The sequence below is a fragment of the Sprattus sprattus genome, assembly GCF_963457725.1.
Source record: "Sprattus sprattus genome assembly, chromosome: 16".
Classification (NCBI taxonomy): Eukaryota; Metazoa; Chordata; class Actinopteri; order Clupeiformes; family Clupeidae; genus Sprattus; species Sprattus sprattus.
The window spans coordinates 23,109,387-23,125,338 of NC_137914.1; the positions used below are offsets into that span (position 1 = coordinate 23,109,387).

Consider the following 15,952-nt stretch of genomic DNA (forward strand, 5'->3'; position numbering starts at 1 on the left):
AACACCAGGCTTAGATGTTATACATCCCTCTAACTATAACTACACTGTATGTTATACATCCTTTTAACTATAACTACACTGTATGTTATACATCCCTTTATCTATAACTACACTGTATGTTAAACATCCCTTTAGCTATAACTACACTATGTTATTCATCCCTAAAACTATAACTACACTGTATGTTTGGAAATGGGGCTGAAAACTACACCATTACCCAGAGATCCTGAAGCGGTCTGCACAGTTTCACAGTCTTTAGGTATTTACTGACTTCACCAACTGTGTTGGTTACATCACTGGTCAGATAGCAGGTTGTGTTTGTTGGAAAGAATACCTACCTAGATAACAAAGTTAAACATGGTGTGTTTGCACATGAACATTGGCATTTAGTCACTTCGCCATGGTCTCTCTCTGTATTTTTCATTCCACAGGACTCTTTAAGATGCAACATGTTGATGGAGGCGATGTATGCAGGAAGCAGCATTCAAGTCCCATGATATTCCTCATAGAGATACATGAGTGAGATTCTCAGTGAGCTTGTTCTCTTTCTCTAACATGTAATGTTTACATCGACACATGACACTTTGCGTCATGACAAATACAACTTTTTCAAACTATGTTTAATATTTTTTTTAAATGGTAGGGGTTTGAAATTGGAACATCTCCAAGTAAAGTCAATGTATGACGAGATCTGTGAAATTCAGTGAACACCTCAAGCTCCGTAAGGATGTGTGTCCTGACATGTCACACTCTGTGCTGGTTGGTCTCCCTTCAGGCTGCGTGCTAGAGGGAGCCTGTTGAGGAGTCCTTATCTAAGAGTCAAAAAAATATTTACCTGTTTTCATATGGCCTTTCACACATACAGTATTTATGTCTTTATGTGGTAGACTGACTGACTGGATCTGTGCTGTGGCATTAGCTGACTGTCTCCTGATATATACTGTATGTTTGTTGTGATTCCCATGTCCTCCTTTGCTGAAACTTACATAAATGGAGCTAAACAAGTACAGCAAGGTCAAATATGCATATTTTTTTTAAAATAAATCTGCTGTCAGTTACATCACCGAGAAGTACCTTGTTGTTGTTGTGGCTTGTCAATATTACGCAGTGTCACCTAGGCAACCAAGTTCAAGTTCAAGTTCAAGTTCAAGTGTTTTTATTTGTCACATACAATACATTTAAGTGAAATGTAATAGGGTATATGCTCCACACTGTGCAAAAATAAATCAAATATAAAATACATTAATTTATGAAGATACAATTAAAAATGTAAATAAAATATATAATAACTCTAATAAAAAATAATAAATAATAATAATAAACCAGGCCATTATTTATCATGTGTTTACATCCTGGCTGCATACAGAAGAGGCAGAATTTGAGGCAAAGCTGCAATACAATCTCCTAATCACTCTTCAAATGGGGACACAAAACAGGAACCTAGACAAGTCTGAACTTGCAAGGCAGCGAGGTCAAACTAAACCCCCTCAGCTTGTGTTAATATTTGGGTCCATGTGTGTTATTAAGGTTCTTGTTGATATTATGGTGAATAATGCATGATTTTTATTCTGATTCAAAGTGAAATATGAATTGAAACTAATAATCCCTGATTTGATAGGAAAGTAGTTTGGTCTCTGTCATTTTGTGTAATATCAATGCATATTGTCAGCAGCTGGAGATGTAATGAAAACCATGGGGAGTGTAGTATATCTTGATTTGTATCTAAGGTGTCTGTCCTGCAGATGTCTCAGTGTTCTTTGACTCTTTCTGCATGTGTGAACCTGGATGGATAGTAAATGAACGGTTACATTTTGTGAAGATGCACCTCAACTATTTTATTTAAGGGACACTCTGTTCTCTCTCCATCTCCACAGACAATCCATAGCCATCAAACGTCTGACTAGTTCCACCTGACCTTTCTGCGAGCCTTCAAGCGTGACAGTGTGAAGGTCAGGGCAATTACATTCAGACCTATCTGCCAATATGTTTATGACCTGTGTTCACTCAGAAGAGAATGGATGAAATATCGACCATCGTAAAGCCATCGCAGAGTCCTGTCTCTAGATTAAAAATACAGAAATGACGACGTTTTCTCCGTACAGGAAGTGCACAAATAAGTACAACTGCCTAATGCACCGCCCCTATCGTATTCTGACAATTTCGTACAGGAAACACATCTCATCTGACAAAAGCAGGAGGTCAACTTCAACCAATGCCCATATTTGTCTTTAGTGTGAGTGGCTGGCCAATAGGGGGCAGATGCAACACACGGTGACCCAGACCTCGACCAGTGTTTCACAACTACAGCAAACACAGACTTCCTCCACCCTCTCTCTCTCTCTCTCTCTCTCTCTCTCTCTCTCTCCCTCTTGAACTCCCACCACACTCTCCTCTACACATACTCAGGGTTGGAGCCCCACCCATCAATTGGTTCAGATTGCTCACGTAGCCTCAAACCACTTGTTTAGTTCTCTACAGTGGGGAAGCAAACTTAGGGGTTCCTCATCCCAGCGAACATCTGGAACCTCGTCTGGAGTTCTGCTACAGCCGAGCACTTCTGTCCGTTTGGTCTTAGAAGAAAACAAAAGACTTGCAGGTAAAGGAATGTGTTTAGCACCTAAAGGTATCTCGTTTAGCAGGGTTGTGCATCTCTCTTTCTCTTATTCACAACCTGCTTTCATTTTCATTGAGCAGAGGAGAGACTTAAAAGTTGTCAGAGAGACTCCAAAGTTCTCACTTACTATTTTGTGTTGTACCATTTAACACTTCAGGGACTACTGTTATACATTTGTGGCAGACTTAGTGGCATGAGAGACTACTCTTGTAATGTCCAGGTGCCCTGTTTGTACACATATGTACTTCCCAATTGAAACAAAGTACTTGTTCTGTGTATACTGACCACATATAAACGTACGGATGTGGAACAAGGCCATTCTGTGGTATTCTGAGTGGTATTCCAAGCTGTGTTTGGAAAGGGATGCTGGTCATAAAACAAATCGTAACTTCCTTGGACCTATGTATTATGGCCATGTGTGTTGTGTATGATGACTAGGAAAGCAATGAGCTAGCATGTCTCTTAGTGTGACTGTGTCTGAGATCCATAGCATCATGGAATGGGACACCATGTCAAATCTGAAAGCTACAAGAAATGTTTAGTCTGGCTGAGGCAAAAGCATGTAGGAATGCACCCTCTAGCCTCAAGGAAAACACAGACAGTTGTACTCTGCATAGCTTAGTCATAGACTTTTATAGTGGAGGGTTTTACTCTTAGTTAATGTGCGAATGAAACCCATATGGGCACTACAGTTTTTACAGAATTTGAAGAGATCAAGTCTTTGTCTATGCGACCAAAAGAATGTTTAATGAAGAAAGTTTAAGAAACAAAATGAAGAATGAAGTGTAATGCACTGCACCCTGACTAGTCATACTAATTGTGAATGAATGACTCAACAATGATCCAGTAATCTTGTTTACTAATGTGGTGTCAGTCCTGGGTAAGGCAGCCTTAAACGAACCCAGCATGAGTCACGACCCAGGGCGCTCCATAAGTTTAGTATTTGCAGTAATCCACAGGAAAATTAAGGGAGGCTGGACTGTGACTGTGGTTAATGCCCAGAACCCTATTGACAGAAAGCAACTGCAATATCAGGGATGGATGGAATCCAGGCATTCCAGAGTAATGATGTGTGGTGTGAGGGCGAATGGTTTACAAACGGTTGACCATATTAGTACAAAATGAGAAACAATTAACAGTAACGGTCCATGCTTACACAATGCATTTTTTAATTTAAAACAAAAGGAAATACTGTAACAGTCACATATACATGAACATTACCATTTTATGACCAGTCATCTAAATGTGGGCTCAGGAAAGAAAGGAGTTGAATCATTGAAGAACCATAATTGCATGTGTACAAAAACGCTTTGTATTTCTGGACATAGAATTTGTGTTTTACATTCTCATGACAAAAAAAGACCTTGAACTTTGCATGATTAGCTGTACCACAAAAATGCTTCAATGTAGAACTATACCAGAGACCCATATACATACTGGGATGCAATCCTGGGGCGGGCATTAAAGTAGTTGAGCCCTTCGGAGACTGTACCCAAGGGACGGAGGGGGATCTGCCGAGGAGCTCATCATTTTTGCAAGACAAGATGTTATTCTGACTCTTTTGTGTATGCAAACACACACTCTTCTATATTGTCAACATATAGCCAAAGAACAGATGTTTGACCGCACTCTTACAAACACGTCACACATACTCCCACATGCCACACAATAGCTTTAGCTCATGCACAACACACATTGCCTGTTGCCCGCAAATGGAATTAGGGCCCTAAGTCTGAATATTTTTATCTGTCTGTATAACAGGATGCCTTTTGGGGGAGGAAACAAGTGTGGCGCCTGTCAGAAGACCGTGTACTTTGCAGAGGAAGTGCAGTGCGAGGGGAAGAGCTTCCACAAGAGCTGCTTCCTGTGCAGTAAGTGAGACAGACCAATGACTTAAGAGCAGACATGTTGATTAAGCTGACCATAATGACATATTGGCAAACATTGCTTTTCAGATCAATCAGACACATGTATGCATGTGCTTTAGCTGAAATTGGGTGGAGGCGTTTGGAGTGTGACTTAACAGACAAATATTTATTGTTATATTGGTATTGTTAAGATATAAAGCAGACACTTTTATCCAAAGCAACTTACATCAGATAAAAACAAGTAAAACACAAAGAAAAAAATAAGTAATAAGCACAATGACAATAAATTCATAAAGAATATTAAATATTGTAAACAACTATAAGTATTAATACACCACCAACAATAATAATAATAATACCAAAGCTATAGTTCTATTGTCATTTGATTGAATTTAATTGTTTTAGACATTTAGCCAAGCTAGGTGAAAGCCTGACTCAAGGCTGTTAACCTGCAGCCTATTTGTGAAAGAGCTGGAGCTAGGGCCGTGAGGGACATTATTCAGAATATCCTCTTACATACACTACTGAAAAGCTCTCACACACACTACTGAAAAGCTCTCATACACACATATGAAATGAAAAGCTGTCATACACACTTATGAATGTGTGTATGAGAGCTTTTCATGTGTGTGTATGAGATATTTTCAAATGTGTGTATGAAAGCTTTTCATTTCATATGTGTGTGTGAGAGCTTTTCATTTCATATGTGTGTATGAGAGCTTTTCAGTAGTGTGTGTGTGAGAGCTTTTCAGTAGTGTGTGAGAGCTTTTTATATGTTTATGTAAGAGATATTCTGAATAATGTCCCTCACGGCCCCTCATACTAGAGTGCCTAACCTAACATCCAGGCACTGCAGACTTCCACTTCCCCAGAGAGAGCCGGTGACCATTGTATTGGAAGGGAAGCATCAGTTCTGTCTTTGCTTAGTTTGATATCATGTGACTTGTAAGTACAAGTGCATTTCATAAATCTCCATTCTTGCATAACAATACCACTAGGGTGTCAGAAACACATTGCACTCTCTTTGAAATCACCTCTGTGTTTGTGTGTGCGCGCATGTTTTAATGTGTTTGTGTTTGAGTGTGTGTGTGATGCTTAAATAACTTTGAGTTGAAAAAGCTTGTATGTCCCAATACTTACAACACAATGCCACCATGTGGTCAAAAAAGCACATTGCAGCTGTCTGGGCTGGCCTATGTGTGAGTGTGTCTGTGGGGCTCTTGGTTAGGAATACATTCCAGACAGGAGGAGTTTGTGCATTCCAGGCTTCCTGATGTGAAAGTAACAGAGCTGAATTCCCCTCTGATGGTATCTCTCCTCACTTGAATTAACTCTGACAGGAGGGCTAGGAAGGTGTTCAGACGAAGAACAGGAAAAAAACTAAGTACTTTCCACAAATCTCCAGAAATTCAGGTCCATAACTTTCCATCTGTGTCTGCATTTTCCTGTCAAGTAAAAGTGACAGTAACATGTTTTCGCTGGTATTTAGGCATAATGGGTTTGTTTGTTTTTTTGAGATCTGATAAGTCCGGGCTCCTTATAAGGCAGTGTTGGTAGTCTACTCCACTCTGAGGAATGCAGTGAACATGCATTCTGTGAATTCTCTGAACCACACCCTCCTCCTTCAGTGTCGTTAGCTATGCTGGTCAACAAGGTATGAAGCAGGGCCACCGGAATCAACATTAACTGCCATCTCAAGTGTTGATTTTTTATGGCCCCAGTCAAGAGAGGCTCCTTCTTAAGTGCAGATAGCAATCTTCTTTAAAACTCTAAAAACCTAGCTGTCAGATATTGATTTTTTTTTATATTGATTATTTCTTGTCATTTTCAAGGTTTCAGATAACTGCTGTGGATTTAATACACTCTTCACACAAATGATTCAATACTTAATTAATGTCTGTCCTGATTCAGTGGTATGTAGGAAGAACCTGGACAGCACAACAGTAGCCGTGCATGAAGATGAGATCTACTGCAAGTCCTGCTACAGCAAGAAGTATGGGCCAAAAGGCTATGGCTACGGGGGCGGAGCTGGAACACTAAGCATGGACAAGGGAGAGTCTCTAGGGATCAAGCATGAGGAGTAAGAGCACCCCTCACTCCAGAATAGATCTGGATCATTATTAGTTTATCATATTAAGTGATATATTACATATGTAGTTACCAGTACTATCTGAAAATATGCTTAATATTTTTCTATTCTCCCTCTTGCACAGGCCAGGTGAACACCGCCCCACAAGTAACCCAAATCCGTCCAAATTGGCTCAGAAGTTTGGGGGCTCAGATAGCTGCCCACGGTGTGGCAAGGCCGTCTACGCTGCTGAGAAAGTCATTGGTGCTGGCAATGTAAGTGCCCAGGGTGCATTGTGTGTTTTTGTTCAGCTATATTTGGCACACATACACATTTCAGAAAGTATGTGGATCCACTTTGTCTGTCAAATGCATAGAGCAATTCACCTAACCAAGTAATTGAACCCATTTAACATCTGTATACAAATCCACTTCAATGTTGCTGGCAAGCCTGAATGGCTTGTGTGGTTTGGCTAGGCACCTAATACAAAGTAACCAAAGTGTTATGGTAAGCATTTAGCAAGTTGCACCATAAACAGACCATAAGAAGTCTGAGGTTGCAATGACCAGTGTTTGACAGTGGTGCTCTACCCTTCACAGTCCTGGCACAAGACCTGCTTTCGCTGTGCAAAGTGTGGCAAAGGTCTGGAATCCACAACTCTAGCTGACAAGGACGGAGAAATCTATTGCAAAGGTACTGTCCACTCAACAGTTCCAATTTCTCAGTTGAAAATTGATTCATTTGAGATATAATGCAATATTTTGCCGCATATAAGATCTATTTGTGTGTCGTGCAGGATGCTACGCCAAGAACTTTGGGCCTAAAGGCTTTGGGTATGGCCAAGGAGCTGGAGCATTGGCACACGCTCAGTAGATCCCTGGGGAGACAGTTCACCATGAGGAAATCACACCCGAAGCCAAGCCACAGTCACCTACTCTTTTTTTTAAATGACACTCTGTTCTCTTTGCTGTTATGGGACCAATGACATTTTAAGGGCTTTCAAAACTTTTTTTATGTTCTCCTTGAGTTTTTTTTGTTTGGCTGGAAAGTGCTGATGTTTGCTGCAAAAAGTATACCATGATTTGTCAACCACATTCCAGCTGTCACAACCATAGACATATATAGATCTATATACTGTATGTCTATGGTCACGACTATCAATAGCATATCTATCTTCACCTGCATGTGTTGCACTTACAGTACCTTATGCATAAGGTAAGATTGTTTATACTTCCTTTTATTCCACAGCATATGACCAAGGCTTGGAAATAAATAACTAATATGTAATGAACTGATCAAACCATTATGTCTTTTGCATACTGTATGTACAGTTATGCCTATTGTAATATTACATTGTCAGACTATACATTTAAAATTGAATATTACCAGACTGTCACAAGAATGGAAATTGCTATTTTGACGAATATCTTGCGAAAATACATCAAATAGCAGTACGCTTTTGTGCATGAGAGACCATTGATGTTGTTAATGGAGGTCTGTCAACCTATGAGGAAGAAAAACTACTTGCAAATATTTTGTGATGACATTCCATTCATATCACTCTGATGACACAGCACATATAAACGTTGAAACCTCATGACCACACAATGTGAAAAATGCAACTACAGAACACTCCAAACACCTTTGCGTTTCACTTCAGATTTTTACCCTGATTATGCAGCTCTCCAGATCAGAAGATATCACTGAGACTTTCCTATTTCTCCATTCTTAGAAAGATCATCTTTGTCTTTGAATGGAAGGAGATGAATATTCCCTTTTGAGTCAGTGTTCTATGTTCTCTAAAGCAATGCATTAAATCATGCCCTAGGAATCTTTTTCTTCCAGAAGTGCATTTTGCACTTGTTAACATTGGGTTTTTAAACTCGTAGCTTCAACAAATATTTAAAAAGAATCTTCATGCAAATGTCAGTTTTGGAACCAAGTACCATAACACCATCTGGGAACAGCTGCTCCTGAAAAAGAACCAGACACTTGACCTTTAACCCTGTGTTCTATTAGGGAACTTTTGTAGGTCAATATAAAGATTTCAAGGATCATGGACATTTTGAGGATATAAGGATAAAGTCCCTGTTTCCAAATTCTGGCATTGTTGGCCAAGGAGCAATTATGTAAGACCCCACTGATGCATGGTCAAATAATCTGATCAACACCAGGCTATTTTTAAGAGTGACACTAAAAGCATTACCTAAAAGGAGTCTACAGCATCATTTGATAAATCTTTCCACTGTAAAAGGTTTTAGTGTATGTGTCACACATTTGAAGAATGTCTTACATTACAAGTATTCAGCACGTCCTGCCTGTGATCATGGCTGAGTGGACGTAGGGTAGTGGTGGGGGGTTACTCATGTGATTTCTTGATATAAGGGTTGTGAAAGAGCAACAGGACTTTGGCCAAATCTCCTATTAACATCTGCCTCCTACGCACATTCCATCTGCAGGGGAACATGAAGGAAAATATTTATATTAAACAGAGAGCTGAGATTAATGCGAGACAGCCACCCTCCACACTGCCCTACAAAGCCAAACAGCAGTAAGTGCAAAAACCCCAAACTGAGAAAAACAGCTTTTTGTGTTTTTTTTTTACACCAAGTAAAAGTTTTAAATTATATTTAACAACAAAATGTATAATTAGATAGATTAAAGTGAGGTGAACACCACCCTTTAATTATTATTTTTTTTTTTTGCAAAATCAGGTAATTTTATAGGCTATACTGCGTTTTGCCTTTGTATTACTGCTTAAAATTACACACGCATACATTAAGGTATTGCATGTAGAACCAATGCAAACTGCAGTAAAGACATATACTGCACTTGGCTTGGTTTTACTTTTCTATACACACTGCACACTGCAAATTTAAATTGCAAATATTTACATGAAACAGTTTATTGATCAACATAACATTTTCACAGATTGAAGAGCTGACCCTGCACTTTCAATTTCTGCAAACAATTTTTTTTTGAAAAAATGCACATACTGCTCTTTGCCTTTGTAGGGCAGCACTGTTTTAAGTAAATGAAAAATGGACGTATCAAATACACTTCAGCAGGTCAAGAAAATCTTATCACGGCACTCCACTTAGTTTATTTTTTCACAAACACGAAATGAGGTCAAACTCCCACGCATGGTAAGTTAGAGGGCAGAAACTATACTATCATATTCACGAGCATATTTAGGACTGTTTCATTCAGAAAAGCTTAACTGTTAATACAACTAGCTTAGTTCAACTGTTAGCTGGCTGTCAGCTACAATAAATAACATAAAATAACATTTGTTATACACATGCTCACACATACAGATTGGCATAATTGCATTCGATAGCATAGCAATATGATGGTCTATTATGCAGCTTACAAAAAGAAAGGGATAATAAAGGATCGTTTTAAAACTTTAAACATACATATACTTGTGTCACCTTTACAGAAGTTTACATATTTGTAGTGAGCTTCACTCAAAGGCCGATCCAGATTTCTATATTCAATAGACACTCTCCTTGACACAGCAGTCCTTTCCTTTTAGGCTTTTTCTAATTCAGGGAGCTTCATACTGAAAACAGATAATGAACACCTTAATGAAGTTTTCAAATAGGCTAAACCCACGCTGTCATACCTACTTTTGTGAATGAATAGACTGTAGATCCCTGAGAGACAACACCGCCCTTTTCCCAGCAGCGCCACACAAACATTGGACTAGTGTGGATGACATCATAGTCTGGGGGGCTGGATCTGCAGTAACAAGAGAAGTCAAGTCAGTCTGCTTGAACAAGTACAAACATGCCCAGCACATCAGACGGATCAGATTGCATACAGTTTTAGTTATAATTACTGTATTTGTTTACCCTGTTGTGGAACACGTTGTGTCCGAGCGAACGGCATGATGCCTAATGTTAACTTTGGACATACGAATTTTGAAATATTTAATTTTCCTGACTTTATCATTTAAAAATGCCAAAAGGGCTTACTAGAAAGAGATGCCGTTCCGTGACCCCTGTGTTCTTTAATAACTCTATACCTCAGCATGTTTAAACCTTAGGCTAAGATATATCACCGCTGGATATGTAAGAGCTATTTGTTTCGCTTTTCTTTGTCTGACAAAATGAACCCAATCCAAGTGATGAAGGAAGGACACCTTGAGAAAAGAAGCAACGGACTGCTTCAGCTTTGGAAGAAAAAGCGTTGCCTCATGACAGAAGACGGACTGCACTTGTTTGAGAATAAGTGCAAGGACACGACAGCGGTGCCCGGATTGAAAGAGAAACAGATACTCTTTGAACACATGGTAACGGTGGATTGTGTGGAGAACAAACGAGGTCTTGTTTACTTCACCATTGTGATGTCTGGGGGCAAAGAGATCGACTTCAGGTGTCAGCAAGAAGGGACAGCCTGGAACGCTGAGATCGCCCTGGCTTTGGTGCGCTTCAAAAACCGCCTCGCTGTTCAAACGGGGAAGAACCGGTATCTGCACCAGAGCAGTAGCGAGGAGGATTTCATTAGCTCTGGATAAGCAAAGAAGTGATCCAATATAGAGGTAGGTTACCCCCTGATTAATGATCGATTTGCAGTAATGCAGAATATAGGTGGCCTATCCAGCTGGTGGTGCTATATTGATTGAAGTCGATCGGCAAAAGAGATATGAAGTACATTCTGTTAATTTGAAAAGGCTTTGTGGGCTGGTTTGTAGTTTCATAGTGTTTATGCACATTACTTAATGATAAGACAGGGTGGGTGGGTGGAGGAAACACTGTTTGTAGAATTAGTTCTGTTCAACTATCAGAAAGTAAAACAGGTTCATAATAAGACCATCCTTGAATGGTACTTCTGAACAGTGTGATTTTGCTCTCATGGTTGTTATTTAGTCTAGTCTTTCCCATCTGTAACACATTAATTTGGTGTTTCCAAACCCACAGACTCAGACTCATTTGGTGTGACCACTCAATCCCACGGATTCTCCCACAACAGATCTGGGACACGGTCCAGAGAAGCAGAAGGGGTCCAGACCAAGGTGGAGTTAGAGGAAGGCCAACGGAAATGGCGTAAATAAAAGTCTAGAAATTATAATTTTTTGTCCAGGTTCAGTTAAAAAGAAACTGAAGGATGACTTGTACCGCATAGGTTGCCAAGCTCCTTTCACACTATCCTCGGAAAAGGGAAATGTGGGCAGCCAGTGGTTTGCCATTTTATTTGACCCTCAAGTGGATTTAAACGTATTTCAAGACAAGCTCATACAGTATGGATCATATGAGAACTGCACAAGTGTCGTCCGCTAAGATAGTGTTATGCAGTGTGTCCTTGTTATTTGTAAGGATATTTGTTATATATTCATGAAGTAAACAATGGATTTTTAGTTGCTATATGCTTCTTACTTTGTATCTATGTGATGAGTTTGCTTCTGAATGTTGTCAAAGAACCACAAAGTGACTCTGAGAGAAGACTCAATATACATGGACTGAAATGCTTGGACTGAAATGCGGTTCACATACCGAGTGATAAATGTTCTTGGTTGGAAATTCTGGCAAAACATTTTCTTTCCATGCTCCTTTGTGGTGTCCCATAAATATTTCTATTTTAAGAGAAAACTCGGTCCTGCAAGCTATTGCTCTATGAACATAGATAGTATTATTTGTGTGTTGTTGTATTCTGTATGATATCCTGGATTGCTATGAGAGCTAATACATGCATACAAGCATAATACATCATTCATCAGTCTCTTCAGTCGATCTCAGGTACATTTTTGTGTTCAGTGCAATAACAGTGTCTGTAACAATCCCGTCTGTTTAGCTTAATATCAGGATATCCCACATCACTGCCTGTACTGTTTCACATCCCTCTTGTTTTGTGAATACAGTCTCTCAGGACTCAGGGTGCCCTTACATAACTGTACATGGTAACAATATCCTCTAAGGGTTCTGGATCAATGACAGTGTGTTTGTTTTTCTAACCCGTGCAGCTGAAAGGCATGTCTTGACGACATCCCAAATGACTAAGCATAACCCGCTAAGCCTGTGTGTTTTTAAGAAGCACAGCAGGTTGAGATATCCTCCAGGAACACTCCCTTTTTCATACTTAAGGATGGAAAAATTGATGTCACAATTTGTGGAGGCAAAATGTTGCCATTCAATGAGAAATTTGTAGCAGTATTTTCTATTCAAAAAAAGATAGAGGTTATTCGTGGAGTAGATTCTAAAAAGGGAAGTCGTTAACTTTTAGTGGTGCAGCCACCTCGTATATCCCCTGGGAGTATGACCATATTACTTAGGATCTTAGGATGCGAAAAACGAGCCCCAGTTTATTTTCTATGATGTTGTGTGAATGCAGTGCATGCCGTCTGTCTATCTTTCAGTCTGTCCCTCAGAGGGCATGCGAGGTGGCACTTTCTCCTTTTGTAGGTTCAGGGCTCACAGTCCGTGCCAAGCACCATAATGAATCGATTGTGTTCCCTGGAAAGTCCCAAATGTGAAGGAACTGTAGAGGCACAGTCACGGCACTGTAAACAAAGTATGGCCATAATATGACTCAGCTGCTTGGCAGATACATGAGTTTCTCATCCCAAAGCCTCAGCTGCCCAGCATCTTCTGAAGTTTCTGGGTCTGTTTGAAGACACAGGAGGTGTTTAGATGTGTTCATCTGCATGTGTTTGATGGATTGATTGGCTGCAGTCATTGAATTCAATTTTGTTTTATCAACTTACAGTCATAGTAGGTGATTTATTATTCTGGTTGTGTTCATTATTCTACAACATTCAAATGACTTTCTTTGTTGTGAGAATTGTATTAATGGATGTTATGTAAACAAATATTTTGGGATTCTGAGGTAAATCAGCAAATATGTAAATAATCAAAAGCATGGAAAAACTTGCCTTAAGTGACATGGAATGTTGTTTCTTGGTTCTCAAGTGCTGTCTGGCTGCAAATGGCGTTAGAGTTCAAACAGAAATAGAAATGAGAGAAAGAATGCCATTTCACAGATAGCACACATGAACCTGAAACTGCCCATTTAAGGATGACCATGCCAACAAATCCCACATTTGTCTCAATCAGACATCGCACTTTTCTCCAAAAAATAATGAACAATACAACTCCATCGTCTTTCTCTCTTGTTGTCCTCTTTTTTTCTCACTCTCTCATCATAGCCTCAGCTCCTAATCACAGCTGTCCTTATGTTGCAGTGAACATACACACACACACACACACACACACACACACACACACACACACACACACACACACACACACACACACACAGACAAAAAAAGATTGCTGGGTAAGTAATGGAAATCACAATCAACAAACGTAGGCCTTGTAGAGATAATGCTACAGAGATAGTGCTATCATTTTATGCCAGCAACAATAACAGAGCACATTTAGATATCCAGCCAGACCCTTTTTTGGTCTAGCTGGATACTCTAGATTTAGCTAGATCTACATGTTGTTCAGTACATTAATACGTAGATACATAGACACTTTCACATTAAGTTATTGAAAAAACATACACACACACACACACATTCCAGGAGCTGTTTTCCGCTAGTGACAGCAAAGTGTCAAGCTGAGGAAAGGCACTATAAAATCTAGCACTAACGGTGAGGCTGTGAGAACGCCAATAGCATTCCTCATCTACAATGTCTTACTTGTTGTGTCTTCATAACCGTTCAAGGGAAAAATCAGTTGATTTTATTGTCAGTGCACTGAATTCGGCACACAGATTTAAATTCACGTACAGACATCACACTCAAGTTTTGTTAATCTAAAAACTGTAAACTATAGATTTCTTTTTCTTTTGACACGGATGGCTATTGAAGCAAAAAATATATTAAAATAAAATATACACAGTGATCTTGTCTTTGAAGAGGACTAATTAACTTGACTCAAACGTGTGACTTAATTGTAACAGAGGAAACGTGGGTGTTCGTGTTAGTCAGCTTTAGAACAATATCTGAATATCAACCTAACTTTGCAGTACGAACATGTCTTTAAACAGGGCATTGGTGCAAATAAGCATTTGGGTATCTTTTGTGAGCTGTCATTTAAGGAAAAAATGACCTGGCTCATTCAGCCAAAATGAGTTGCATGCCGTGGATTTCCGTCACTACAGTTGGTAACCAGAAGAGGGCAAACTTTTCTGACTGGAAGGCCCTGTGTAAGATGTGAGGCTGACAGGGGTCAGAGTTCAAACCAAGTCAAACCACTCATAACAAGAGAAAATTCCTGTTGTCACTATCATTCATTACCAAGAAGCACATAACATATATATAGAGATATCGTTTTCAATACATAGCCATGGAAATATTGATAGTGACAACAACTATTTTCTAAGTCTGAAGTTATTTATTGAAATCTTTTGTCAGAAGTGGTTTGTTCCCTTCAGCCTCATATCCTACCCAGAGATTTTCAGTCATAAACGTTTGCCTCCTCTGGTTACTGGTTCCCTCTGTTACAATCAGACTACACGTTGAGTGCTTTTAATTAGTCCTTACCAATGACAACATTGCTGTGAATATCATTTGCTTCAATAACCATCCATGGCCAAATCATTTTTCCTTTTTTACTGTGTTTTAGAATTTTTAGGTCAAGCAAACTTGAGTATGGTGTCTGTATGTGAATTAAAAACAGCAAATGAAAATGAACTGATTTTTCCCTTGGGACAGTTATGAAGACACAACAAGTAAGACATTGTAGATGAGGAATGCTGTTGACGTCCTCACAGGCTCACCTTTAGCGCTAGATTTGATAGAGCCTTTCCTCAGCCTAACAGTTTGCTGTCACTTGCGGGAAACAGCTCCTGGAATGTGTGTGTGTGTGTGTGTGTGTGTGTGTGTGTGTGTGTGTGTGTGTGTGTGTGTGTGTGTGTGTGTGTGTGTGTGTGTGTGTGTGTGTGTGTGTGTGTGTGTGTGTGTGTGTGTGTGTGTGTGTGTGTGTGTGTGTGTGTGTGTGTGTGTGTTTTTAATTTCTTGGACAGTAGCTCTTTGCTTTACCAGAGCCCACTTCTCAACTAAATATCACAAATACTCCATAAGGTGTTTTGAAAGTTCATCAATATGTTATAGCCGACATCAAAGCATTTGATTTAAATCACAATAATATGCAATAACTTACAGTGAAAGTGTCTATGAATCTATGTATTTTCACTGTAAAGGACGTTTTGGTATAACTATGTAATTTCACCTGTAATTTCACTTTAGATTTCAATTAAAGTCAAATTAAAACACAAACGCTGTGGTGCCAGCACAATCTGTACTTGTCCCATTTACAAACGTTTACCACTTTTAATCAATTTCTATCATTAGAAGTACTGTTGGGTATCAGGGAGCACATTTCTACCCAATCCACTCATGCCAGAGGTGCGACACAATTGGATTCCGGTTTCAAACATGTCCCAGTATTTTAT

At 39.4% G+C, this 15,952-nt stretch overlaps 2 protein-coding genes across 2 annotated transcripts; both read left to right on the forward strand.

Annotated features, from left to right (window-relative positions):
• The first annotated feature begins 2,456 nt into the window (after positions 1–2,456).
• On the forward strand, positions 2,457–7,551 carry csrp1a (cysteine and glycine-rich protein 1a). Its single transcript, XM_080854295.1, has 6 exons — positions 2,457–2,596; positions 4,376–4,485; positions 6,394–6,562; positions 6,696–6,825; positions 7,150–7,243; positions 7,347–7,551. The coding sequence occupies exons 2-6, from the start codon at positions 4,377–4,379 to the stop codon at positions 7,421–7,423; spliced, it is 579 nt and encodes a 192-aa protein (XP_080710421.1). The 5' UTR covers positions 2,457–2,596; position 4,376; the 3' UTR covers positions 7,424–7,551.
• Positions 7,552–10,664: 3,113 nt separating this feature from the next.
• On the forward strand, positions 10,665–11,072 carry phlda3 (pleckstrin homology-like domain, family A, member 3; the record flags this gene model as incomplete). Its single annotated transcript, XM_080853845.1, has 1 exon — positions 10,665–11,072. The coding sequence occupies one exon, from the start codon at positions 10,665–10,667 to the stop codon at positions 11,070–11,072; it is 408 nt and encodes a 135-aa protein (XP_080709971.1).
• Positions 11,073–15,952: the final 4,880 nt, after the last annotated feature.